General features: G+C 17.2%; 6 protein-coding genes and 5 non-coding genes across 11 annotated transcripts; 4 read left to right on the top strand and 7 right to left on the bottom strand.

Annotated features, from left to right (window-relative positions):
- Positions 1–1,946: 1,946 nt before the first annotated feature.
- Positions 1,947–4,299, top strand: PADL01_1418900 (thioredoxin-like protein, putative; the record flags this gene model as incomplete). Its single annotated transcript, XM_028684468.1, has 3 exons — positions 1,947–2,015; positions 2,182–2,255; positions 2,472–4,299. The coding sequence occupies 3 exons, from the start codon at positions 1,947–1,949 to the stop codon at positions 4,297–4,299; spliced, it is 1,971 nt and encodes a 656-aa protein (XP_028540543.1).
- Positions 4,300–5,126: 827 nt separating this feature from the next.
- On the bottom strand, positions 5,127–8,141 carry PADL01_1418800 (ATP-dependent RNA helicase, putative; the record flags this gene model as incomplete). Its single annotated transcript, XM_028684467.1, has 1 exon — positions 5,127–8,141. One exon carries the CDS (start codon positions 8,139–8,141, stop codon positions 5,127–5,129), a length of 3,015 nt encoding a protein of 1,004 aa, XP_028540542.1.
- A 3,119-nt stretch (positions 8,142–11,260) lies between these two features.
- PADL01_1418700 (conserved Plasmodium protein, unknown function) lies at positions 11,261–14,605 on the top strand (the record flags this gene model as incomplete). Its single annotated transcript, XM_028684466.1, has 1 exon — positions 11,261–14,605. One exon carries the CDS (start codon positions 11,261–11,263, stop codon positions 14,603–14,605), a length of 3,345 nt encoding a protein of 1,114 aa, XP_028540541.1.
- Positions 14,606–15,706: 1,101 nt separating this feature from the next.
- On the top strand, positions 15,707–18,450 carry PADL01_1418600 (DEAD/DEAH box ATP-dependent RNA helicase, putative; the record flags this gene model as incomplete). The annotated part of the gene is made up of 2 exons (XM_028684465.1): positions 15,707–18,278; positions 18,407–18,450. 2 exons carry the CDS (start codon positions 15,707–15,709, stop codon positions 18,448–18,450), a joined length of 2,616 nt encoding a protein of 871 aa, XP_028540540.1.
- A 745-nt stretch (positions 18,451–19,195) lies between these two features.
- Positions 19,196–19,497, top strand: PADL01_1418500. The gene has a single exon (XR_003699394.1). It is a non-coding gene; the product is annotated as a signal recognition particle RNA (non-coding RNA).
- Positions 19,498–20,452: 955 nt separating this feature from the next.
- Positions 20,453–20,571, bottom strand: PADL01_1418400. The gene has a single exon (XR_003699393.1). It is a non-coding gene; the product is annotated as a 5S ribosomal RNA (ribosomal RNA).
- Positions 20,572–21,318: 747 nt separating this feature from the next.
- Positions 21,319–21,437, bottom strand: PADL01_1418300. Its single transcript, XR_003699392.1, has one exon. It is a non-coding gene; the product is annotated as a 5S ribosomal RNA (ribosomal RNA).
- A 527-nt stretch (positions 21,438–21,964) lies between these two features.
- PADL01_1418200 lies at positions 21,965–22,083 on the bottom strand. Its single transcript, XR_003699391.1, has one exon. It is a non-coding gene; the product is annotated as a 5S ribosomal RNA (ribosomal RNA).
- A 1,154-nt stretch (positions 22,084–23,237) lies between these two features.
- Positions 23,238–23,309, bottom strand: PADL01_1418100. The gene has a single exon. It is a non-coding gene; the product is annotated as a tRNA-Pro (tRNA).
- Positions 23,310–24,149: 840 nt separating this feature from the next.
- On the bottom strand, positions 24,150–24,560 carry PADL01_1418000 (calmodulin, putative; the record flags this gene model as incomplete). Its single annotated transcript, XM_028684464.1, has 1 exon — positions 24,150–24,560. One exon carries the CDS (start codon positions 24,558–24,560, stop codon positions 24,150–24,152), a length of 411 nt encoding a protein of 136 aa, XP_028540539.1.
- Positions 24,561–24,889: 329 nt separating this feature from the next.
- PADL01_1417900 (conserved Plasmodium protein, unknown function) lies at positions 24,890–25,779 on the bottom strand (the record flags this gene model as incomplete). Its single annotated transcript, XM_028684463.1, has 3 exons — positions 24,890–24,934; positions 25,217–25,311; positions 25,422–25,779. The coding sequence occupies 3 exons, from the start codon at positions 25,777–25,779 to the stop codon at positions 24,890–24,892; spliced, it is 498 nt and encodes a 165-aa protein (XP_028540538.1).
- Positions 25,780–26,779: the final 1,000 nt, after the last annotated feature.

Genomic DNA, 26,779 nt, shown 5'->3' with positions numbered 1-26,779 from the left:
TGGTATAATATTATATTAAAATACAATAAAATAAATTCATAGTTTTAAAATAAATACCATTAGAAGTTAACATGAAATATATTTAAATTGCAAAAATGTATTGATAAAAGCAAAAAAATAAAATATAATATAAAAAAAAAAAAAAAAAAAAAAACATCATTATATATATATATATTGTATATATTTATATATACTTATTAAAAGATCTAGTTTTTTTCAACCTTAGGATGATGAATATATAATAATACGAAAAAAATAATGAAGCATATGAATACAAAATATATGTATAAAATATACATTATAAATATATTATATATATTATAATTATATATATGTAGAATAATTTTATAAATTCTAATTTTATTATATATTTATTATTAATTTTTTTATTTTTTATATGTTTGTAAATTATATTACACTAATAAATAGTTTTATTTAACTAAGAACTAAACATAAATAAATAGATAAATTATGGATTATATTATATATATATAATATATTATATATATATATATATTCCTTTCAGTATTGAAAACTTAAAAAAAAAAAATAAAATAATATAATACAAAAAAAAAAAAGAGAAACATAAAGATAAGGTTAAGCCAATAATAATTTTTTATTTTTTAATTATGAAACCATGAAATATTATCAAATGTTCAAATATATATAATATATTTATAATATATATATTAATTTGAAGGAGTAATATTGAATCCCTAATATTTTCTTTTCTTTCTTTGAGCATAAATTAATTTTATTGGGTATAATATATTATATTTCTCATAAGGTATTTTTATATTATTAAAATCTCAATTAACATTTATGGGTTTATTTTATAAAGTTATAAGGATATAAATACATTTATGTTATTTCTTATATGTAACAATTATATATATAATAATCTTATAATTATTTTCAAGTTCATATAATTTAAATTCTTTATTCAATATTGGCACATAAGTATATTCTCATATATATAATTAATATATGTTCTTGATATTACCTTTGTTTCAATTTTTGTTTTAAATATTATTAAAATAAAATAAAATGAAATGAAATAATTATTTTTTTATAAACATAATATTATTTATATTAACCCCAAAAAAAAAATAAAAATAAAAATAAAAAATATATATATATTATATATATCATTATAATGCATATATATATTAATTTGTTTATATATGCTTATATATTGTATACATATATATGTGCTAGTATAGATTCTTAAATGTGTATAAATATTGTATATATTTTTTGTATATAATATATAAATTTTATTATTAAATAAACAAATATAATATATAATATATATATTTTATAAACCCTTTTTAATGTATTATTATTATAACCATTTCATTTAAGAAATTATTATCATTTTTTTTTGTTCTTAATAATTAAAATGGAAGAAGAATCTGAATAAATAATATTTCTGTGAATTCTTTAAAAAAAAAAAAAAAAAAAAAACACAAAAAAATATATTAATATATATATTATATGTATATTACATATAGTTCATTATTGTGTGGAAGGAAAGAATAAATATTAATTAATATTTGAATTTTTTTGTTTTTTTTTTTGGGGGTTTTATATTATTATATATATGAAGAGAGAAAAATTAAATGAATGATTATTATAAAACATACATATTGTGAGTACTTCAGGATAAAAAAATAAAATATAATAAAATAAAAATAAAAAATATATATAAATAAATATATTATATATATATATTTATAAGAAGAGGAAAATATTTGAAATTTATAAAGTAGGAATTAATTAAAAGTCAAGTATAACAGAATATATAGAAATATATCCAATTGATATATATAGATATTTGTATAATAATCCATTACATGGGAAAATTATATATATACTAAATAAAAAAAAAAAAGAAATATATATAAAATAAAATAATAATTAATGTTTCTATTCCTATTAAACTTATGATGATAAAATTAATATTTTTTGTACTTTTCCAAGTTTATATAATTTGTATCAAAAATGTGAAATCAGTAAGATTCAAAAATAAAATAAATAAATACACACATATATACATATATATATATGATCATTTGATTTGTATATTTTGTTTTATCAGTTGACATTTTGAATACATATTTAAATATCATTTATTTCATTTTCCTGTCATTTTTTTTTTTTTTTTTTTTTTCCTTTTAGGTTCATCATAAAAAATTTTTTACCATAAATCATGTGAATGTACCCATAAAAGTGCATACCAACCAACATAGAAAGTAAAAAAAAAAAAAATAAAATAAAATATATTCATATATCTATATATTTTTATGTATATAATATCATGTTTGTTATGAATAAAATTTATTTACATATATACATATGTATCCTATTTTTGTGTTAAAAGATTCATTTTGTTTATTTGATTTTGTTTTTATATTTTTTTTTTTTTTTTTTTTTTTTTTTTTTTTCCATTTCATATGAACATTTTATAGATTAGGTTATATAGATTTGAAAAGAAAAAATAATGACGAAAAAAAAAGAAACCCATTTGATAATAATTTATCTAAACAGAAATGTCCTTTGAGAAAAGTAACATTTAAAGGGTTAATGAAAGCTACTGGTATTTCTCTTCCTATTCTTTTTGGTAGCTTAATGTTATATAATAAAATAGCAAATGATAATAGTAATTTAAGTGCACCTGAAAAAGTGATGGGAAGATATTTATATAAACATAATAGTAAATTATTAATGAGTAATTTATTAGATAATGAAAGATCACAAAATATTATATATTATATAATAACTAATATATTTAACAATATAAGAATGTTTATAAATTTTTATTTGAATATAAAAAAAGTGAAATCTAAAGATATTTTGAAAGAATATACTATATTATTTTTTCATTCATATAATGTAGATCGATTTTTACAATCACGAAATATTAAAACATATTCAGAAAGACTTAAAGAAATGTATAAGAAAATTAATAAAAGTAATAATGTAAATGTTATATATATACCATTAGATAATAAATTAATGTTTAATATTAAACATTTTAGTAACATGAATAATTGGTATAGTGTTTTATTTCATGATAAAGAACATATATTAAAATTAATTAAGAAATATAATATTATGAATATTCCTACAATGGTTTTATTAGATCGTAATATGAATATTATAAATGATAATGTCAATTATTTATTATTATATGATAATCAAGGTTTTCCATATAAACATGTTAATAACTTTACATATATTAACCATGTTTATGATAAAAATAATAATAAATATAACTTGAAAAATTTAAATTCAGATTATATTTTCTTCTATTTTAATAACAGTAAAGATAACAAACAAGATATACAGACATTATTAAATATTAAAAAGAAATTAGCCAAAAAAAATATCAAAATGGATATCATTTTTATAAGAGATATAGAAAGACAAATCACACAAAATGAAAACAATCATAAAAATTTATCAGACACATCAAACCAAAAAGATCAAGAAGGTATTAGCAAAAATAATAATCAATTGAAACTTGATGAAAAGGATAAAAACAATCTAAAAACAAAAGATAATCAAAATAATAATAATAATAGACAAGATATAGATAATAATGATACAACACATGACAATCAAAATAATAATATGCCTATGGAAGATTATCTAGATGATGTTTATTATCTAGGTAATTTAGAAAATAATGTTATATACAAGTTATTATTATATGATATATTCGATATTACTTTTAAACCTGTTAGTATCTTAGTAAATAAAAAAGGAAATTTATTAAACAAATATATTAATGTTAGTAAAAAAGAAAATGAAATAACCTCTTTTATTTTAAATAATCATAAAAGTTTAAATGAAAAAGTGAATGAGAAGAATTATTTATTCAAATACAATAATATTACTAGTATGAATAATTTAAATGCATTTTCACCCATATTTATCTTATTCAGTGATAAAATAGATCTAGATTTATTAAAACAATATAATGAATTAATCGAAGAATATAATAAAAACAGAAAAGGAAAAAAAATTAATTTCTATTTCTTACCAAATCAGGAAAAAAAATATGATCCTTTAAAAAAATTATGTTCAATTAATAATACAACAGAAATGGTTATATTAGATTTATTTAATCAAAAATTATATAAAGAAAATGTAAATAATATTAATATTATAAGAAAATTAGAAAATGGAAAATATATTATTGATAAAGAAAACTTTTTCAACTTTGTAAATAAATATTATGATGAGGAATTATATGCTTCTACAATTGAATTAACAAAGGAATCACCATCATAACTTATATTATAAGTAATCATAATAATATTGTCATTACAAAATACTTTATTTATAATATTTTTATAAGATCAATCTAAAATATATGTATTTTCATAATTTTATATATATATTTTTTTTAAATATAATTATAAATCTTTATAAATTTTTATAACATTTGTATTGTTTATATGTTCATTTGGCTTTATAATATAATATATATATATATATATATATATATATATATATATAGATATACATTTTTTTTTTATATTTCATCTTAAAAATATCATATAAATATTATATGTACATATAATATTGATTACTACCCATAATCATATACTTTTATACACATATTATGTAATATTCATTTTATTATACTTTTTAATTGTGTTTATTTTATAGACATATCAAAAGTTATTTTGATTTTATATATAAACAAAACTTTTTTGGTTTTATTTTAAATTAATATAAATTTAAATAAATAAATAAAAAAATATATATATATATAGTAATATATTTTAATTATTAACAAGTTAGATAAAATTATTAGTTGTTGGAACAAAGTTTTTTTTTTTTTTTTTTTTTTTTTTTTTCAATTGAAAAAAAAAAAAAAAGCACAAAAAAAAAAAAAAAAGGAAAAACAAAAAGAATAGCAAAATTGAATATGATGAAATAAATTAAAATAAATTATATAATAAAATATATGTACACCGCATTGATCATTTTAAAACTGTTACGTTTAAAAAGAAAATTTTATAAATCATAAAAAAAAATAAATAAACAACATGTATACATATATATATATATATATATATATATCCATCTTTATGTATTAACTTTTCATTATGTTATCCCTTTGACCTTTTTTTTTTCTTTCTTTTGTTTTTCTTTATCTTTATATTATATGTCTTCATTTTTTTTTTACTTTTTTTTCGATTGGATTTAAAAAAATGTGAACTATTGGTTAGATTTGTATATTTTGATGTTTTGGATGTAGACGAAAACATTTTATCAATATCATCCATATTTAAAAGTCTATCATATTCATCTTTTGTAATTTTTTTTTTTTTTAATTTTTTGTAAAGATTTTCTTCATAAAATAAAGAATCGATTTCATTTTCTTCTATTTCTCTTTGTTCATGTTTTCTCTGCACAATAGTTTTTCTTTTTTTCTTTTTTTGCATTTTTATTTCATTGTTTTTTTTTTTTTGTTCTTGTGTTGTTATATCAATTTGTTTTTCTTTCAAATGTTCTTGTCTTTTCTTTTCCTTTTCTTCATTTTTGTATGGTATTTGAAATGACTGAATGTTTATTTTTTGGAAATTTTTTATTTGAGATTTCTCTTTAAACTTTGGAATTTTTATCAAGCTGAATGCATAACATAGGTGTGTTAAATTTAATTTATTGAATGAAAAAATAAATTTTAATTGATGGTTTTTATAAAATTCAATGTAAGATAAAAAAGCTTTGGTTGAGAGTAAATATATTTCTCTATTTTCTATGACAAAAAAAGTTATATATTTTAAAAAGAACATGACCAATTTTTTATTTAAAATTAATAAGTTATTTTTGTTTTTTTTGTGTTCTCCTTTTTGTATTTGTATATTTTCCTTTTTGTTATTTTCTATATGTTTTTTATCATATAAAATTTGAGGATATATATTAAAAAAAGAGTTTTTATTTAATTTAATCTTAATTTTTGTTTCATTATCATTATTTTCGATAATTTGTAAAGCATCTTTATTTATGAAATCCTCACTTTTTAATAATGTCTTTTCAAAATTAATCATATGTTGAAACATGTCTGTTTTTTTAAAATTCACAACATGAACATTCTTATTTTTTAAAAAGTATATATATTCTTTTTCTTCTTTATTTAGAAAGATAATATTTTTACCTGTTTTATCAAATCTTCCAGTCCTACCACTTCTATGAATATATGTCATATTTTTATTTGCAACATCGTAGTTTATAACCCAATGTATATCCATATTAATACCCCTACTTATAATATCTGTACAAAAAATAATTTTCTTTTCACTATTTATATTTCCTTTTTCTTTGTTCTTTGTATTTTTCTTTGATACATATGTATTAATAATTTTATTATATGTGGCTACTCTTTTTTTATCTTTCATTTTTCTATGTATTTTTAAAAAGTTAAAATTATTTTTCTTTTCTCCTATGTATTTGTTCATATAACAAATGAGTTTTATAAAATTAGCCATATCTGTGTCACTAAATATATTATTATACTTTGAGTTGAGTTGTAATATATAATCAATATTATTATTCACACTGATATTATCTATATTTTTATTATGTTCATTTTTTTTATTCCCTTTTTTTGGTGTATTAAAAATATTTTTGAATAAATGAAAAAAGAATTCAACACATAAACATGTAGGGAAGAATACTATAACCGTCTCATTATCATTAACGATGGTATTTAAAAATTTAAATAAAAACAATGCTTTATCTATATTTCTTAATATAATATAATAGTTTTCTATACCATCAGGCATTTGATATGTATTTATTACATTTGATGAGTTATCTTTTTTATCTGTATTAATACATTTTATAAAATTTTTTTTTTTTACTTGAAATAAATTATATACATTTTCTTCTTGTAAACATGTTGCACTACAAATACATGTTGTATACTCATATGTTTCTATATTTTTTATAATATTTTCCATATAACTAATATAACTATCTTCTAATAATTTATCTCCTTCATCCAATACAAAATATGTTAATTCCTTTGTATTAAAATATTTATTATTATATTCATTTAATAAAGAACATAATTTCCCTGGGGTAGATATTATTATTTGATATCTCTCATTTTTTAATATTTCATTTTCTATAATTTTTATGTCCTCACTAATTTTAACTGCCCCTCTAAAAAGTAGACAATTAATAAAAAAGTTTTCTTTCGTTAATATATTCTTATCTATATTATTATTTAAGGTATGAGAAATATAAAATCTGAGGAAGAATATAAATTTATTTATTAAATTATAAATTTGTATGCATAATTCTCTTGTTGGTGTTATTATAATGGCTTGTATATTTAGTAATTTTTTTTTTTTTTTTTTTTCACCATTATTATTATGTGATTTGTTCGTTTGATTATTTGTATGGCTATTTATTTCTTTATATTTGTCTTTATTTTTTTCGTCCTTGTCATCCTTATAGTTACCATTACATGTTGTAGAAGAAGTCATATTTTTTAAATCATCCTTTCTAATATTTTCTTCCTTATTATTATTATTATTATTAATATTATTATTTTGTATATTTATTTCATCCTTTTTAATTATATTGACTTGATTATCACTTGTTGGCTCGTCATATGTCATAGTTTTATTATCATTTAGATTTGTTTCAACTTTTTTTGATATATCCATTTGATTTGTATTCCTTAACATATTATGCGTATATAAAAGGAAGTTACCTATATCTATATCTATGTCTATATATGCATTTTTTTTTTCTATATTTATATTTTCAACAGATTTATATATACGTTCAATTTGATCCTTATTATATGCAACTGTGTCATTAACACTTTTCTTGTTTAATAACTCATTCTTTTTTATAAACTTATCATCATATGGATATAATTTATTTCTATGATTTATTAAATGTTGTAATATAGGTATGACAAAACATAAGGTTTTACCACTCCCTGTTTGTGAATGTAATAAAACATTTTCTTTTTTTATTAAAGGAGGTATGGTTTTCTTTTGAATATTAGCACAAAAAAAATATTTCTGAATATATAATGAAAATATAATTGATTCATCTAATTTAAGTTCATCAAATGGATGTTTCTTTTTTTCCTCTTCACTCATATTTTTTTTTTTTTTTTTTTTTTCCCGTTGGTAATAAATATACCATGGAAATGATATGAAATATTAAAAATATTAAATGGGTTTTATTATTTTATTATTTTGGTTTTTTTTTTTTAAATAATATAGAAAAATAAAATTATATATATATATATTAATGGTGAATAATAATTATGTTTTTAAAATTCTATATTTCATTAAAAGAAAATAATTTCTTTTTTTTTTTTTTCTACATGTTTTAATAAGTATATAGAATGGTTTAATATATAATAAATCGAATATATATTTATATTCCTTTTTTACTTAAATTATAGGAAATAATAAAAATTAATTGTTATATAATATATTATATATTATATATTATATATGGGTTGGTATTTTTATATTAAAAAAAAAAAAAAAAGAAAGAAAAAACAAGTCCATTATTATATATATATATTATATATAATACTTAGTAAATTTAATTTTTTTTATAAATATGTAGGCACTAGGGAAATATAAATACAAAAGTAAATATTATAATTTTCTTTAGGTCATAAAAGGAAAAATATAATTATATCTATATATTATATATATTTTATAAATGATTAAAAGTTTATGAGAAAGGATTAGATATAATAATATTAATAATTATGTGTTTGTTTGTTTGTTTATTTTTTTTATTTTTATATCCATATAAACATAATATATATATATATATATATTTCATAAATGAAATAACACTATTATATTTTATTATTATATTATATAAAAGGCTTTAGCACAAAGTTGTATTTTATTTTGTTTTCTAAGCAGTTTATTATATTGTATTTAAAATATATAATATATTTATTTTTTTATTTATAGTTTCTTATTTTTTTAAGGAACAATATATTAAAAAAATTATTATAGCTAAAAAGAAAAAAAAAGTTCTTCTCTTCTTTCTTTTTTCCTATAGGTTTTTCTATTATTGTCTAAATATATTGAAGAGAAGGACAAATAATATCACCAAAAGGAAGAACATAAATATATATATATATATATATATATTAATATTTGAAGTAATAAAAAAAAAATAACTCCATCTATTATATACATATATATATATATTAATATTTATGGTGATTTTAAAAAAAAAGGGGGGGGGAGGGAAATTTTCTTAATTCAATACGTTTTAGAAATAATAATGTTTTTAAATGTTACTATAATGATTTACACAAAAAAAAAAAAAAAAAAAAAAAAAAAATTAAAAATAAAAGTATAATATATACTATAAATATATACATTATTTCTTTTAAACTTGTTTAATGTATAATTTATAAAAAAAAATTATCTCAAAATTTACATTTCACACCATAATAAAAAAAAAATAAAGATATTTACAAAATAAATAATTTTCCCTTTAATAATATTTATGAACAATATTGAATATATTAAAATTGTAATATTAGAAAAAGATATTTTTTTAATATATTTTTCAATAATTATTATATAAATATATAAAATTTTTTTTTTTTTTTTTTTTTGTGTAACATAGGTAAAATGATTTTAGTTGTAATATATATATATTATGTATAATATCTTTTTATTTTTATTTAATTTAATTTTTTTTTTTTATTTAACCAGGAAAAAAAAAAAAAAAATAAACATATATATATATAATATATATATAATATACTGTATAATCATATATGCTATAATTTTTTTTCTGATTCATTTTAATATATATATCAAAAAGACATGTTTTTTATCCTTGATAAAAACTAAAGTGAACAATAAAAATATTTTATATTACAATTTAAAAAGGAAAAAATCGAATTGTACACATTTAGATATATAATTCTATTTTAAGGCCTAATATAAAATAAAAAAAAAAATAAGAAAAAAAAAAAAAAATAATAAATAAAAATAAATATGTTTTATACATTCCTCTATTATTTTATATATAATAAAGCATATATTTTTTATTATCTTTGATATTTCATTTTTGCTTTTTTATCAAATGATTATATATATATATACATTTATATATATATTAAATATATAATACATAGTTATGTATTTGTGAGAGAAAAAAAAATAAAATAAGTATACATTTATATTAAGGAATCATTTAAATTCTTTTCATTTAATATGTATACTTTCATATCATTTATTTAGTGTATTCATCATTCTTTAACACTATTATATAATTTTTATCTTTTATTTTTATCTTTTTTACCATCTTTATTATATTATATTACATCTTAATTTCCTCCCCTTATCTTGTTTTAATTCCTCTTCTTTTTTTTTTTTTTCTTTTTTTTTTTCTGAATATTAAATATGACTTTTATATAAGAGGCATTTTCATAATCCTTATCAATGTGATTATTTTTTTTTCTATTTTTAATATATTTATTATTTTGTATACATTTTATAATTTTTACATTTCTTTAAAGCTTGTTTCATTTTTTGTTTTTTTTTTTTTTTTGTTTCTTTCGTTGTATTCCCCTGTTTGCTGTGTGTATTTTGTATTTTCTTTATATTAATTTTAAAAGTAACATTTTTCATTTTAAAAAGTATTCACCGATAAATAAGTTTAATTTTTCATATACTTGGATATAAAAAGGACAATATAATAAATATGCTCATATTTTATATATATATATATATATATATATATATATTTATTTATTTATTTATTTATATATTAAATATATTGAAATATATTGAAATATATTGAAATATATTAATACACTTTTAGTATATACGTCTTCAAAGAAACATCAACGAACCCACTTTATTTTGTTGTGTTAATTTTTTATTTCATTTTTCATATATAAACATATACATATATATATATATATATATATATATATATATATATAAAGTATAAGTATATATAAGTATATATATTTACACATATTTGTTTTTTTTTTTATTATTTTATTTTATATATATATATATAAATGGGATAATTTATATGTGTATTTTTCAATTTTGTATTTAGCTGTATGGATAATTTGTAAATAAAAAAAAAAAAAAAAAAAAAAAAAAAAATTAAAAAAAAAATTAGTACGTTAATTATCCAACCTATAAAAAAATATAATAATAAAAAATATATATATTAATATACTTATGTAATATAAATATTTAGACAAAGGATGACGTTAAATAATTTGAAAAAAGTTAATACAAGAAATACACATTTAACCACACTTGATAACAATAATGAAAATACAATATGTGATATAAAAAATATAAATAGTATACAAAAAAACAAAAATAAAAACAAAGTAAACACAGAAATGAACAATAGATGTAATACATACAGAAGAAGTGTGAGATTATTGAATAAAGAAAAAAATACCAATTTATCAAATAATATAGATCACTTATCTTCTAATGACAAAATAAAAAATAATAAAAAGAATAATAATAATAATAATAATAATAATAATATTAAAAATAATAATAATGTGGTCTTTAATTTAAAAGAACATAATTTTATAAAATCTTCAGAAAATGAGAAAAGTAATAAAACGATATTAAAAGGAAGTAATAAAAAATTGTCTATAACTCATAATAATGGACATATTACTAATATTGTGAAGAAAAAAAATGATAAAGATTGTTCAACAAAATTGTTAAGTAATAGAACGGCTAGCCAAAAAACGACCATAAAAAATGACAACAAAAGTGACAACAAAAATGAAAACAAAAGTGACAACAAAAATGACAACAAAAGTGACAATAACAGTGACACAAACACATGTTCAATAAGTATTGATAAGAAAAAAAAAAAAAACGATAGTGAAGAAATAAATGTAGATAATCATAGAAATAATAAAAATGTAAAGAAAAAAAAGGACAGAGATGAAATATATTTAAATAATGATGAAATAAAAAAAATAGATGATGAATATTTATTTTTACAAAGAAAGTTTAAGAAGCAAAAAATAGATAATAGTGTTTTAAGTAAGAAGAAAAAATCCCAAATTTTTAATAACATGGTTAAAGAATATATAAAACAAAATATTGAAAACAATATATATGTAGCAAATAATAAATTTAATTTATATAGCTATGGCACAGGAAATGCTTTATATTCTTTAGAAAGAATAAATTATAATAATGATAAAACAAATGAAGATAATACAAGGAAATTAAATGTAATATCAGAAATTATAGATGTAAAAAAACAAAAATTTATTATAGGTTCTTCTTATAGAAAATGTGATTTAGTAATAAAAGGGAATATAGAAAATGAACAATGTGAATTAATATGTAGGTGTGTAGAAAAGAATATTAATCGTACTAATGATAAAAATAGACAAATAAATAAATATAATTTATTTATTATAAATAAATCTTCTAATAATAGTAGTGTATTCTTGAATGATATACCTGTAGATATTGATCAAGTAAAAGATGAGGATTATATTTATTTAGGTATGGATGAAAAAGATAATAAAAATACAGCTAAATATATATATAAAATAAAATATAATAAACTAGCTAATATATTTAATATAAATAATATAAATAATACAAATAATCTTAATCATAATAATGAAAATTCTTTAAAACTTTTATCTAAAAGTACAGAAAAAGTAGGAACAGCTAGTAAAATATTATCTAATAATTTTGTATTAAGTAATCAAATACCAACAATGAAAAATATACAAACACAACAAGAAATAGGAGTAGAAGAAAAAGAAAAAGAAGAATTACATTTAAAATTAGAATTGGACATAGGAGAAAAATATGAAGAAAATAAAGAAAAATTCAAAGAAAAAGAAGAACCAGAAATATCAATAGTATTATTTCTAATTATTCCAAAAAAAAAAGAAGATATAAATGAACCCATTTATTATATAAATAATTTTAATACATTGACAAATACTTTAAATAGCACACCTAAAAAATTTCTAGATAATACAAAGACACCCGGAAAAAATATTTCTTCAGTTAATAAAACCATAAAAGAGGATTCACCAAATACAAGATTTAATGAAAGTATAAAAAAAATTAATAGAATTTGTCAAAGTAGAATTTCTCCATTAGGTATAAAAGATTCTATTAAAAAAGAAGAAAAAAATAAAGGTATTCTAAAAACCTCAAGTAATTCTAAAGAATTACCAGTTACCTTATTAAATGCATGTGTTGAATTATGTAAAGAAATAAATAAAAGTATAACTAAAGAAAATATTAAAATGAATAGTTCCTTTCCTAAGAGTACACCAATTCCTAATCATTCAAATCTAACCCCATCTAACAGATTATCTTATTTTCATAAAAACGAAGAAAATATTAGTGCACAAATAGACAAGGAACAGAAAAAAAATGAAAAAATTCAACTTGCAAGTATATATAATACATTTAATACAAATTTTGCTTCTAGTAATACTCCACGTTTGGATAATAAAAAAAGTGAATTACCTCAGATGGAAAATAATAATAATAATAATAATATGAATGCTCACATTAATGAAGATCCACAATATGCCAGTAAAAAAAATAAATATTTATATGAAGAAACAGAAGAAAAAATAAATAAAGATCAGTCCATTTTGCAAGTATCAAATAATCAAGAATATAAACAAATGGAAGAACAAAATAATATAAAAAATAAAACGGATTATGCAAAACATAATGAAACGTTATTAAATATAGATACAGAGGAGACTAATAAAATAAAACCTAATGATGACACAGACAATAATAATAATAATAATAATAATAATTGTAAAAATAATTTAGGTCAAGTAATTAATATTAATAGAAATAATGAATTAAAAGATGACAACATAAATATACATGAAAAATATACTACTGAAATGGATCATTTCAATAACAAATCTAATTACGAAGAAATATATTTAAAAGAAAAGAATTGTTTAAATAATGAATTTCAAGATAATTTATTAGCAACTCCTATTAAAAATGATACGTTTTTAAATATGAATAATATGGAATATTATGATTGCAAAGAAGAAAAAATATTTAATATTGTATCTCATAATAATAATGATAATAGTATAAAACCATGTGATACAAATGATAATTTAAGAAAACAAGCAGAAAAAAATTTATACTCACTTTTATATTCTAAAAATTATGACGATTTATTATCTAATCATGATTATGTTATATGTCTTAAAAATTATGAAGGTATAGAACAATATGTAAAAGTAATAGGACAAATAAAAGTAAAAAGAAATGCATTCTTTACAGATATTAAGCATGAAATAGATTTAAAAATGCTTGATAATATTATTGAAATTAAAACATTAGATAAAATTAATTATTTTAATTCTAATAATATTTCTAATCCAAAATATACTATTCATTTAAATGCATTTAATGATAAAATTGATGAAAATAAATTCCATGAATTGTCAGCGCTACATTTGGATTATATAGATCATACTAACTTTTCTCATATGTATACATCAGATTCTTTTGAGCTCAAAAAAATGCTTTTTGTCAAATATTATGACAATTAATGGATATAAATAAATAATTATATATATATTTATATATATATATTACATTTTTAATATGATCACTGTCTTTGAATGTAAATATGTATATATGCATATATATATTTTATTTTTATATTTATAAACTTTTTAGTATTCCTTTTCTTTTAATATATATACATATATATTATATGTTTTATTTGTATGTTTAATATATAAGTATATATTTTTACATCATAATTTTTCTATTTATAATTTTTTTATTTTATTTTATTTTTTATTATATAAGCTTTAAAAAAAAAAAAAAAAAAAAAACATCAAAATGGAAAAATATATAAATATATAAATATAAAAAACAAAAAAAAAAAAAACATCAAAATGGAAAAATATATAAATATATAAATATAAAAAACAAAAAAAAAAAAAACATCAAAATGGAAAAATATATAAATATATAAATATAAAAAACAAAAAAAATAGCAAAAGAAAAAATTTCCTTTTCGATTTTAAGAAAATCGAATGAAGGTGATATTTCTTTTTTTTCAATGTATAAATATTTATAAGTTTTATATATGTATATAAAAATGACTTTACATATAAATAAAACTATAAATACAAATATATAATATATATAAAATATATTACATATATTTTATAATAGTAAGTGAATTTTATAAAGAAAAATATATATTATATATATATATATATATATATTTTTTAATTTTTTACAACATATTAAAAAATATAAATAAAAGCTATTTATACAAGAAATTATAGAAATGTTATTAAAATAAAACATTTGGTATAGAAAAAGAAAATTAAGATAAGGAATATAATATATATATAATATATATATATATATATTTATATTATATACATTTTGAAAATTGAGAGAAAAGAAAAAAAGAAGTAAAATATAGTTAAAATGATTTTTCCTTTTTAAAAATTTTAGAACTTGAATTAAATCATTTTAAACAAAAATAAAGAATATTATTATATATATATATATATATATATAATATATGTATATATTTTATATGTTGATGCCATTTAAATGAATTAGTAGAATTTAATTTTTTTTTTTATAATTTGGAAAAATAAAATATAGAATATAACATAAACAGCATGATAAATAACAAAGGAAAAATTGGTAAAACAAAAACGATTAACAATAAAAATTATGGAAATATAAAAAAAAAAAAGAAGAAGAGATATGATAAATCTAAAAAGGATGTTAATAATAATATAGATGAACGATTTGAGTTACAAAAAAGAATTGATGAGACTTTATGTTTGCTAGTAGAAGAAAATAAAAGAAAACAATATGAAGAGAAAATTAATAATGATTTGGAAAAAAATGAGAATGGTAAGAATATTTTAAAAAGTGATAAGACAAATAATAATACATATGATGAAGATGAATTAAAAAATAATAAGAATAAAAAATATAAAAATAATTTAACAATTATTGATAAGAATGTATTAACATCTACTGAATTTAAAACATTACCAATTAGTAAAAGAACATTAAGATCATTAAATGAAAATAATTTTATATATATGACAAATATACAATATGTATCTTTACCTATAGTTTTATTAAATAAACATATATATGCTCAAGCACAAACAGGAACAGGAAAAACATTATGTTTTTGTATACCTTTAATTGAAAAAATGTATCGTAATAGTATTGATAATTATAATAAAATATTAGGAGGGATTATTATAACGCCTACTAGAGAATTAGTATTTCAAATATTTGAAGTTTTGAATATGTTAAATAAATATCATAAATTAAATATATGTTGTGCAATAGGAGGAAAAAATGAAGAAAAGGAAAAATCTATTTTTAGCTATGCAAATATTATTGTCTGTACAACAGGAAGATTATTATATCATTTAGAAAATAATTATTATTGTAACTTGGATTATTTAAGTACATTAATTATTGATGAAATTGACAAATTAATAGATAAAAGTTTTTATGATAATTTAAAAAATATATTATTATATAAACCCAAAGAAAATTGTCAAATATGCTTATTTTCTGCTACTATTTGTAAATTCTTGAATGTTATATTAAATACCTTTCATATAAAAGACTACGAATATGTAAGTATAAATGATAATGATAAATATATAGAAAGTAATAATGTGAAACAAATATATATTGAATGTGATATATATGAAAAAATTAATTATTTGTATACATTTCTATTTTCTAAGAAAAATAAAAAAGTTATTGTATTTTTTTCTACTTGTAAACAAGTAAGATTTATGTATGAAGTTTTTAAAAAAATCAAAGTAGGTGTTATGAAATTTTTACAACTTCATGGAAAATTAAAACAAACATCTAGATTAAATACATATCATTTCTTTTCAAAGAAGAAAAATTTTGTTTGTTTATTTACAACTGATATTGCTTGTAGAGGATTAGATTTTTCATCCATTGATTGGGTAATCCATTTTGATTTTCCAGATAATATTGAAACGTTTATTCACCGTTCAGGTCGAACAGGTAGATTTACTAATATGGGAAATAGTCTTATATTTTTAACAAAACAAATTGATAATAAAAAATTATTCTTAAATGTTCTTAAAGATAACAATATTTTTATTAAAGAAAAGTTTATAAAAAAACAGAAATTATTTGATATTAAAAATAAAATACATTCGTTAAATGCTGCTTTTGTTGATATTAAACATTTAGCAAAAAAAGCATTAATCATATATTTGCGACATTTATATATTGTTATGAAATTTAAAGATATAAAAAAAAAAATTGATTTAAACGAGTTAGCATATGCGTATGGTCTTATTGAATTTTCTGAAGATATGATAAACGATCTTAATATAAATGATGAAAAGGACATACAAGTGAAGAAAAAAAAATCAAGATTGGAAAAATTCTTAGAAATTTTAAAAAATAAAAAAGCACAAAAAAAAAAACAAAACCAAGAAAAAAAAGACGAAGAAAAAGATAATAATATACAGGACGAAAAAGAATATGAATATGAATATGAATATGAGAATGAACAAGGACATCAAATATATGATGAAGAACATGATAATTATATGTGTGAAAAAAAAAAAAAAGTTTTAAAGGATATAAGTCATATAGATCAAAATGATGAAGATGATTTATTTATTCAAAAAAGAGTTGAAATAAAAGATGACACACCAATTATGTTGCCAACGAAAAAAAGAAAGAAAAGAGTAAAAGTCGCTAAAACGTTAAGTAATAGCATATTATATGATGATAGTGGTAATGAAATAAAAGATGATAATGTGAAATTTAAAATATTGGTAAATGAATTAAATCAAAATGAAGATCATGATATGGAAGAAGACACACACTATTATAATGATGATAATGATAATAATAATAATAATAATAATAGTGACAGTAATAGGTATGATCAAAGAACGTATATTGAATCTTTGAAAGAAAAAATTCAAAGAGATAATGAAAAAATAAAAATTAGTAAGTTAAGGAAAAAAGAAGACTTTATTTCAGATAGGAAGAAGCATGAAGAAGATCTATCATCTACAGAGAATATCGATCCTAGCGATAATGAAGATAAGGATGACTATGAGTATAAAGAAAGTAGTGAGAGTGATAATGAAAATTATAACACAAGTGAAGATTTTGATAAAAATAAGAGGAACATAAGTGAAAAATGTGATCCAACAGGTAAAATGACAATTTACATATATATGATTATTATAAAAATGTATATGAAATAATATACATACATATATATAAATAAATATATATTTATTTTATATATATATATATATTTTTTTTTTTTTTTATTTCAGATGATATATCCGATTTGGAAAACAAAGTAATGATGTTTTTATAATGAACATATTAATGTGATATATGTATTTCCCCCCTTTTTTATAGAAATAAAATATATAATTAAAAAAAAATTTAGTTTTCCTTTTTTTTTTTTTTTGGTATAATAACAATTATAATTTTTTCCCTACATAATATATATTTTCTTATTTTTTGGTTTATTTTAAAACATATTCTTCTTTTTTTCTCAATATATATATATATATAATATTGTATGACAAAAATATATTTAATATTTTAAGCTTTTAAGTTAAAACTTATGATAAAAAAATAAAATTAAAATGATGAAAGTAAAAAATGGTAGTTTATATATTTCTTATATTCTCAAATTATATTCAATATAAAAAAATATATAAATATTTATATATTTATTCATTATTTTATTTTTTTTTATTATTGTACTGTTTTATATAAAATTGTTACATTATTAATAAATGTGATTTATATATATATATATATTATATATTTTTATATATATTCTTTTTAAAAAATGAGAAAAAAAAAAACATATAATATATAACAATTTTAATATATTTTTTATTAATTTTTTATAATTAATTAGATATATATTAATTGTTAATATGTTAATTTTAACATATTAAAAAAAAAAAAAAATTAATTTAAAAATAATATTATATTATATATATATATAATATAATATATTATATATTATTTTTTGTTTATTTTTTGAGTAACCATTTTTATATTTTTTACCCATATATATATATTATACATTACATATTATATATGTCCGGCTACTGTTCTTTTTAAGTTCAGTAGCTGTCACATTCGTGGGACTGCATTTCGATGCGAAGGAATGGGATGCTATAATATTTCTGAGAATTTTCAATATCTTAAATATTCCCGCCTATCACAAGACGTCAGTTACTGAACATATTCTTCTGGAGAGAGAACATGTTGAAGTAATGATGAATCATGAACCGCCTCAGGCTGGAAACAGAGCAGGGTTAGTGATCGCTGACGTACGGTGTGAAGATTACGGTTGAATAAAGGGATATTTCAGAATCTCATAAGTATAATATGTACACCATTTTTTTTAATATAAAAAATAAAATATATATATAAAAAAAATATATATATTATGCAGATTTGTATATGCATAAATATATATATAATATTATATATATATAAATTTATGTAATAAAATCATAATATTTTCGATTTTTTTTTTTTTTTTTTTCCCTTCTTTCTTACAATATAAAATTATATAATATAAAAAAAATTACATATATATATATATATAATATATATTTCATTTTATTTTTGTTTAAATACAATTAAAAGTTGAACTACTTTGTACCTTTAAAACATAAACGCATAATTATATTATTATATATATAATTAATATAATATTAAATAATTTTTTTATTATTCCTATTATTTTATTTTTTATTTTTTTTAAATCTAAAGAAAATACTTGGACATATTTACTTATTTCATATTCAAGGTGCTATAATCATGTTCATCAAGGGTTATAATTATAAGAGGAATATTAAAAGGATAAAGGTTGAGTTAATAAATCAAATGAAAAAAAAGGTATTTTCTTAAATAAAGAAAATATACAATAAAATATTTACAAAAAAAAAAAAAAAAATGTTTTTGGTATTATATATATATATATATATATATGTATATTTTTAATTCCCTTCATAAATTGTATCAACTTTATTTGTTATATATTTATACTCATATTAACATTTAATTTATATAAAACTATATCATTATTATAATTCCTTTATTTGGTATTCTACAATTATAATAATAAATTTATTTTTTATTTTTTATTTTTTTTATTAAAAGATTATGTTATGGTCCGATAAATTGTTATGCAATTAAAAATCATGTGATGTTTTAAATTAAAAAAAAAAAAAAAAAAAAAATTGAAAAAATTATAAATAAAAAGAAATATATAATATATTTATTTTGTAAATAAAATGTAATTATATATATATATTTAAAAAAAAAAAAATTTCATTATATAAAAAATGACTCATCACCTGGTGTTCCCGAGCGGTCTCCCACCTCAGTACTAGCCAAGCCTTACAGTGCTTAACTTCAGAGTTCTGATGGGATCTGGTGTGGCCACTGTAGTATGAACGAGTCAATATTATTAGTTTAATAGAATTCCATATTATAATAAAAATAAAATTTTATTAAATAATAAGAAAAAAAAAAATTAAATAAAGACCTTAAAATTGAATAAATATATATATCATATACATAAATTTTATAAAAAAAAAATATAATATCTCAAAATTAACATTTTTATAGTACTCTATTATAATACGCACTTTTTCATTTATAAGTTCTAACATACTCCAAAAAAATTTACAAAATTATAAAATACTCATTCTTTTATATATAAAAATCAAAAAAATATAATTACCGATTTACATTTGTATTTATTAATAAATAAGATATGTTTAATATCATATATTTAAAATCAATATTTATTTTTTATTGACGCTTCTTTTCACCTACTTAACGAACACTATAAAGTATTTTAGTTATTATAATTAAAAGTACATAATTTTTTTTATTTTCAAGAAACAAAAATAATACTACAAAAAAATAGTAGTATGGAAAAAAAGGAATTGTAATTTTTGATATTCTTAAAGTATTTATTTTAAGAATACTATATATATATATAAAATGAATAAAAAAAAAATATTATTCCCGGTTTTTTAATTCTTAGGGAAACCCAGTAAACATAAATATATGATAAATTTTAAAATTCGTCATATTAATTTAATTTTAATATTTTATTAAAATTAAAAAATATATAAATTATTTATAATAACATATTATTTTTTTTTATATAAAAAAATATTAAAAAATTTTTTATAAAAAAATGACTCATCACCTGGTGTTCCCGAGCGGTCTCCCACCTCAGTACTAGCCAAGCCTTACAGTGCTTAACTTCAGAGTTCTGATGGGATCTGGTGTGACCACTGTAGTATGAACGAGTCAATAATATTACTTTACTAAAATTTAATATTCATATTTTTTTAAAATGATTCTATATAATAGAGTTTATAATAATATATTTGATAAGTTCCTATCATTTATTTTTTAAAATTAACATTATTTTTTTTGTATTCTTAATACATATACATTTTAAAAAAAACATCCTATTATTTAAATTTATTGAAAATATTATTTCAAAAAAAAAAAAAAAAAAAAGAAATTCAAAATTTTCTATATTATAATATTATCATATTTGCATATTATATATTATTTGTTTGAATATAGTATTATATTGATACGAATGTTAAATGCTAATATAAGTCCTCTATTAGTTGCATATAAATTGGGTTAAGGGAACGTTATTTTTATTTATAATTAAAATATAATTTTTAATTATATATTTATTGAAGGAAAAGGAAAAAATAAAAATTAATAAGCATTTATTATTAATAAATTTATGAAATACTATTTTTAGAAATATATATCATTATATATTTATTATATATATTAAAAAATTTATTATATAAAAAATGACTCATCACCTGGTGTTCCCGAGCGGTCTCCCACCTCAGTACTAGCCAAGCCTTACAGTGCTTAACTTCAGAGTTCTGATGGGATCTGGTGTGGCCACTGTAGTATGAACGAGTCAATAGTATTACTTTACTAAAATTGAATATTCATATTTTTCTATATTTACAGTAAAATTTTTTTTTTTAATATACATATGTATAAATATATTCCTTTCTAAATTAATTAAACAAAAATATATATATATAATATTTATATGTATATATTATATTTATAAATTTTCATTTTTTCTTTTAATACTTTATATATATTATATTTAAGCACATAAAATTAAGGAATTTTTTTTTTTTTCTTTATTATATATATATATAGATTATTTTAATTATTTATAATGATATATATATAGATCTAATATATTAAAAAAATATTCTCTTTGTGAATTTAAAAAATCATAAAAATATTTTATATATTAAATTAATATAAAATATTATTTAAAATAATATAGAACCTAATATATTATATTTTATTCATCTTTATATTATAAAATATTTTCATTTAATGAATTTAATACAACTAAGAACTCTTATTCTTATTGTTTAATTTCTTTTCTTAAAGTTATAATGTATAAATATAAATACTTAAATTAAAAGAAACAATATATTTTTTTTTATGTATTTATATAAAAATATTTAAATGAAGACATTTTTTTAATTTAGGGTTTTAAAATATAAAGGTATAATCTATATGTTTGAAATATGACAAATTTACACAAATTGTTTGAATGTAATTAGATTTAATATAATAATAATATATGCATCCATTATAAATAAAATTAAGGATATATCAAGAATAATCATATTTTTAATAAAAACATCTAAAAAGATATGTTTCTATAAAAATTAAGGTATTTTCTTTTTTATGCATAAAAGTGATGATAACAAACTATAATAATACTTTCATTTATTATAAAATAAAAATTCTTAGTGATTTTTAAATTGAATATTATGTTTTGTAAAGATATATTTCTTTCTATACTTTTAAAAGAATAAGAGTACAAATAAAGTTGTACTAAATTCTTTGTAATACTTTTTTGTGTATTAGGTTAATAAAGAAAAAAATAGATTAATTTTTAAAATTGTATTTATGTGTTATATTCTGAATAATAACTATTCATATATTATATAATGAAAAAGCAGTTACTGAATTTATTTTTATAAAATATAAAAATTGCTTTATCCTTATTATTTAATAATATTTTTCTAAAAATGTTAAAGTGGGCTACTCCGGGAATCGAACCCGGGACCTCTCCCACCCTAAGAGAGAATCATACCACTAGACTAAGTAGCCTCAACTTATAATGTATTAATTTTATAATATGAATATCTGCTTTTAATGTTCATTTTTAATATAAATATTAATGGAAAAATAATATACAACAAATAAAATAACGTGATAATTTATATTTTAATATTCATAATAAGAATGTATACATATGAATATATAATTATATTATTTCTTGAGTACATATATAAGAATAATAAGGAAATTAATATATTTGTATATATTTAGAATAAATTTAAATAAAACATTAATTATGATTCTATACACTTACATAAAAAAAAATTATTATTCCATAAAACATTCCCCCCCCCAAAAAAAAAAAAAAAAAAAAAAAAATTAATACATGCGTTAAATTATTTTTTTATATATCTTTCTTTATTTTTATTTTTTTTTTGTTTTATGAAGAACTATATATATTTTGTGTATTCTTTTACATGATTATTAAATAGTGAAAATAAATGACACAGAATATGAATAATAGAAGATTAATATATATATATATATATATATATAAATATTCAAATCTACATATTTTAATAGAGGGCAAATGTAATAATAACATGATGAAAATCTTTAAACATTTTAAGAATAAGAATGTATTTATAATATTGTTTTTTCTGTTATCTTATTTATTATCATAATGAATAATAATAATTACAATATATAATATATTTTTTTAACATAAAAAAAAAACTATTTAATTTAATTGTACCAAAAAATAAAATAAAATAAAATAATAAAAAAAAGAATAAATAAAAATAATATATATGCAAGTATATCTCCTTTTTGTAAAGCTAAGGTTGATAATAACCATTGTGAATACAAAAATGATGATACTAAAAATTGTTACGAAAGTATTTTTTCTACAAATACATGTAAGGGTATTATGTTTTTGTTTTCAGGATCAACAAATTTTTTAAATCTTCTATAATCATTTTCAGTTAAAATATCACTCATAGTAATAACTAAATGAACTAATGCGTCAACTGATATACTTCCATTGTTATTTTTATCCATTTTTTTTAAGGAATTAGTAATTCTTTCTTTTGGTGTGTGTGGCCCTAAATGTTTCTTAGCTATTTTAACATAATCATTCATTGAATAATTTGCCCCACTTTTATTTTCCATTAGAGAATAATCAGATTCTACTCCAAGGAATCTTAAAGCATATAACAATTCATTGGATGAAATATGTCCATCAAAATTTATATCTGCTAAAAGGAAGGATTCTTTTATTTGCTTATCTACTATGTGCATTTTGATAAAATTGAGATATTTTGGTCTAATAATATTGAAATGAAAAAAAATAAAAAAAAAAATTAAAGGAATATTAAATATATGTATTTTTCTTTTATAATATATATATAATAAATATTTGCAATATTTAATATAATGCTAATTTTAAATATAGTAAAATAAAATTCGAAACTTATTTTTACAAAAAATATATTTATATGAATATAATATAATAATATTTTGTTCAATGGAAAATTCAAATGAATGTTTTTTTTTTTGTAAAAATTGCTACGTACATTTTAGTTATATTAGCTAGTCTATTTTTTTTTTTTTTTTTTTTTTTTTTTCCCTTAAATTTCTTGGATTAGGTCTTTTCCATCTTGTTCATCTTCATCCTATATGTTTTGTTCAGGTGAAAAAAAAAAAAAAAAAAAAAAATTTATAAATATATGCTTTTTGGCTAGTATATTTTTTTTACAACATAAACATATATATATATATATATATATATATATAAATAAATATAACCATATGAATATTACATGTATAATAGCTAGATGAATATATACTGTCTTTATTTTTTTCTATATACATAATGTTTATATCTTTTATTTATTTATTTATTTATTTTATAAAGGCATTTTATACATTTATATTATGAAATATTTTTTATTTACTTGATTTTTCACTTCAGCTATTGTTATATTCATATCTCTCAATTTATCATCACTTATATTTTCATTACATACATCATATATGCCAACGGAAACATCTATAGGAAATAAAATAAAAAAGAAAAAAATAAAAATAAAATTAAGACAAAATGACATATACTTTTATTGTATTTTTTTTTTTATTATTATTTTGATTAAAAAAAATTACCCATAAGTACACAAGATTCATTATTATTATTATTGTCACATTCTGAGTCAAGTATATCTTTATCAATTCTAACACTTTCTGCATCCTTATTTTTTATATCTTCATTGGATTTTTCAATTTTCGATAAAAATGATTTATATTTTTCGACAGAAAATTTGCCTATTAAACTTCTATCAATAAGTGGTTTTTTTTTATTAACTTTCTGTTGTGAAATATTGGGGTTTATTTCTTCTTCCTTTTTTTCTTCCTTATTTAAAACGAATTTACTTGAAGGATTTTCTGAAAATTGGTCATCTAATAAACTTTCTCTTGTAATCTTATTCTTTTTATTATCATCTTGTTTGTTAGTTTCACTCATTTTATTTTTATTTAACAAGGTTATAATTTAAATATGTGTTTATAATTTAATTAGAACATAAAATCAAAATTAACTACGAATTATTTAATTTTTCAAAAGTTTATAAATTATTATAAATATCTAAATTTTCATTTTTATGTATTTCAAGAAAAAATATATATATATATCATTTTTTTATAAATATATAAATAAATGATACTAACTAGTATCATTAATAATTACAACACTTGTACAATTTTTAAATATACATTTAATAAAAAAAAAAATTTAAATGCGCGAATTTATAAAAGTAAATTTTCTCATTTACTACAAGAAGGATTCATTTTAATGAATATTAAATTATATTTTACAAAAATAGAAGAATAAAAAAAATATATATATAATATTGTAAATTAAAACATATACACATATATATATATATATATATATATAGTAACATAATCAAATGTAATATTTTCATTCAACTTATTAATTAGATTATATATTAATTATTATAATGTTACACCAACTGCATGATAAAAGTGGATATTTTATGAGAAAAAAAAAAAATACATCATTATATAAACACACAATATGTTTTTTATAACATTTTTTGTATATTTATGAACTATGTATTTCGTTAATTTTTTTTTTTTTTTTATCTTAACATGTTTAAATTATCATAAAGTTAATATTATATGATTTATATGAATACAGTAGAATAATGATGATAAGCTAAATAAGATCAATATATTTTCATATTTAAGAATAATTTAATAAAAATATTTAATTTATTAACAGAATTTAAGATTAAATATATCAATATCAAAAAAGTAAAAAAACCTTTGTAGGTATATTTGTACACATTTATTATTTTTCAGTAGCTTGTCCATAAAATTATAAACGTTCATGAATAGATGGTATATATTTTTCCTTAAGGAAAAAAAACATATAATTTTGATATATATCTTAAAATAAAATTTCGATTGAAGAAATTAATATATATATATATATATATATA

The sequence above is a fragment of the Plasmodium sp. gorilla clade G2 genome, assembly GCF_900097015.1.
Source record: "Plasmodium sp. gorilla clade G2 genome assembly, chromosome: 14".
Taxonomy (NCBI): domain Eukaryota; phylum Apicomplexa; class Aconoidasida; order Haemosporida; family Plasmodiidae; genus Plasmodium; species Plasmodium adleri (nom. inval.).
This window is presented reverse-complemented; position numbering and strand designations above follow the sequence as displayed.